The sequence below is a fragment of the Rhagoletis pomonella genome, unplaced genomic scaffold (assembly GCF_013731165.1).
Source record: "Rhagoletis pomonella isolate Grant_MI unplaced genomic scaffold, Rhpom_1.0 Rhpom_scaffold_18640, whole genome shotgun sequence".
NCBI lineage: Eukaryota > Metazoa > Arthropoda > Insecta > Diptera > Tephritidae > Rhagoletis > Rhagoletis pomonella.
In genome coordinates, this window is record NW_023477158.1 from 1 (window position 1) to 2737 (window position 2737).

Consider the following 2737-nt stretch of genomic DNA (forward strand, 5'->3'; position numbering starts at 1 on the left):
CAGGCAAAGGACGAATAAGTAATCAGCGTCATAGCAAAAGTGTAAGCTCACACATCGCACCGTTTTGTATAAAAGGCAGAACATTTAGCCCTACTGATAACAGAGTCTTCTGGAGCGAGTACTGGTACATTGCAACAAAGCAGCACTAGCAGCGCTCTTCAAATTGTTTAAATACAAAGTTTTTCAATTAATTGTACAACAATAAAAAAAAATAAGAATGCACTACTTTTTATATTTGACCGCTATATTTGCGCTGGTAGCCGCCGACGGCTACTACTATGAGGCACCCGCTGCGCGCACTCCTCTACTCTGGAGCACCTTATCGGCGGCTGCTCCACAATATCAATATCACACCCAGGACGGATTTGGCCAATACGCTTATGGTTACGGTGAACCGCTGTCCACCAAGCAGGAAGTACGCACTTTGGACGGCATCACGCGCGGCTCTTACACTTACCTCGATGCTGCGGGCAAATTACAAACGGTCGCCTACACTGCGGATGCCGATGGTTTTCGTGTGGCGGCTACTAATTTGCCTAAACAACGTTTGCCTTCGGATTCAAAAACCTCATTTGAGTTACCGCAGCCTGTACAGGATACTCCCGAAGTGGCGGAAGCGCGCTTACAGCATTTAGCTGCACATCAGCAGGCAAAATTAGGTCTGTTTCAAATTACTAAACCCATCACTCCTATTCCTGCCCCAACTCCAGTGTTAAAGGCACACTCTACTGCTGTTGAAAAACGTGTCGATCGTATTGATATACTGCCACAGTCCGTAGAGGATACGCCGGAGGTGGCCGCTGCTAAGGTAGAGTTCTTCAAGCGCTACGAGGAGGTTAAACAGCGTGATGAACGATTGCGCCAACAGCAGAAGCAGCTAGATGGTTATGCGTTGGTTAAGTCACAGCCTATAACTGTAACCGTGCCTTTGTCTTTGTCCAACTATAAACCGGCCATTATTCCAGGTGGTGTCTTCCGTTATGATATTGTTGCACCATCAAATAATCGCGAGTATTTGCCCATCGCAAAATTTAATCTATAAAACATTGATAAGTTTATTCGATTTGATTATTCTTTGTTTATTTTCGTTCATTAATAAAAGACAAATGCAATAATACTTCCTAAAAATTGTTTTGAAATTATTGTTAGCTGGAGGTACTTACTCCTACTGGGTAGTTCACCGGCACAGGTTATATCCTAAAATGATAGAAAAGATATTTTTCTGAAAACAACAATTTTCGGAAAACAAAGGAAACCCCCGAGAAGACTCGTATCGCCCGACACAACGCTTCTTTCCCCGGTCGCGAAGACACTTGAAGCTCTGCTTCTCCCATACTTTACCCACCACTAGACCCCTTCGAAGCACCAGCATGGTTTTCGTAAAGTGCACAGCACAACAATAGCACTTAACGCCAAAAACAGCCAGACAACTCGTGGCCTAAACCATAACCGCCTCTGTGAGAGAACAGTCCTAGTAGCGCTGGACCCGTCAGAGACGTTTGATACCGTCAGTCATTCCACGCTACTAGAAGTCGTTTAGGCTTCCTCTCTCCCACAGGTGGTCGGCGAATTATATGAATGGCCGGCAGTCGTCAGTAATGTTTAGAGATCAAACTTCAGAACCTAGAAGAATTAATCAGGGGGTTTCACAGGGTGGTATACCATCCCCCATATTGGTTATTTTCTACAACTCCGCCAGCCACCGGTAAGAATTTCCCTGATATCATACGCTGACAACTGGTCGATTTGATGACCTCTGCGCAAAAGTAAACGGATATCTCTCCGAACTTTCTCGCTTCTTCACTGCGGCTGGGTGCCTTCTGATGTCTCCTGAGCCCCACCGACATAGTGAGGCCCAAATATTTCCCATAAGGGAGCTCAATAAAATGTCCAGCAAGCAATTGGAATTCACAGGGAGTCGGTCACCACCTACCGCGATTCTCGGCCTATGAATGCCCCGATCGGAGCTCAATCACCAACTGTAGCAGAAACGGCGCTTAAACTGCCAAGAGAGACCCGCGATACTTAGGCCCAGTTACAGTCTGGATACTGTAGCCGTCTCAACAGCTACCGGTCCGGTCTCGACATCAACATTCCCAACCGTTAGTTGAGCTTGACGACAACGATTAATAGACCAACCGAAATATGCGGGGCGTAGTGGTGCCGCTACAACAACTGTATCGAAAAACCTGGTCATACAAAAACAACTATTCAAAATTCTTCGTGCCCCAGCTATCGGACGTCATTCTACTTACACAGGTGTAAAGCATCGTGGTGATGTCGTGCCAGTGACTGGCTCCCAATTGTGTGTAGGTGAGGTACATCGGCAAAGTTCAGAGGGTCCATAAGCCAGAAAAGGATCTTGCACATAAGAAACGAGATTAATAGAGGCGCCTATTTAAAGATCTGCATGCTTTTAATAAAGGACGGCATATGGAGATCGTATTGGATAAAATTGCAGAATGAATAGAGGAAAATTTTACTTATATAGGTTTTGCATTAGTCACTTTCCTCGGCATCTAACAGCTTTTAAGAACGTCCTGCCGGAGCAAATGATAAATCACTAGATCAGCTTGGGGTTTAAACCAACCCAATAAGGTTCATCTACAACTTTCTCTGCCATATTTAGAACAGTCCCGAAAGATCAGAGCAAGCCGCTATCTGCTGACCAGGTAGGTTTCAAACCTATTTATTTATTATTTATTTTATGGTAGGAGAGCTCCTCAAACAATATAGA

At 45.0% G+C, this 2737-nt stretch overlaps 1 protein-coding gene across 1 annotated transcript; it reads left to right on the plus strand.

Moving 5' to 3' along the window:
* Nucleotides 1–82: 82 nt before the first annotated feature.
* On the plus strand, nucleotides 83–1117 carry LOC118757488. The gene has a single exon (XM_036492196.1). It carries the CDS (start codon nucleotides 218–220, stop codon nucleotides 1040–1042), a length of 825 nt encoding a protein of 274 aa, XP_036348089.1. The 5' UTR covers nucleotides 83–217; the 3' UTR covers nucleotides 1043–1117.
* Nucleotides 1118–2737: the final 1620 nt, after the last annotated feature.

What these genes read in the sequence shown, in the direction of transcription:
- LOC118757488 (XM_036492196.1), top strand. Translation starts at nt 218, where the DNA reads ATGCACTACTTTTTATATTTGACCGCTATATTTGCGCTGGTAGCCGCC.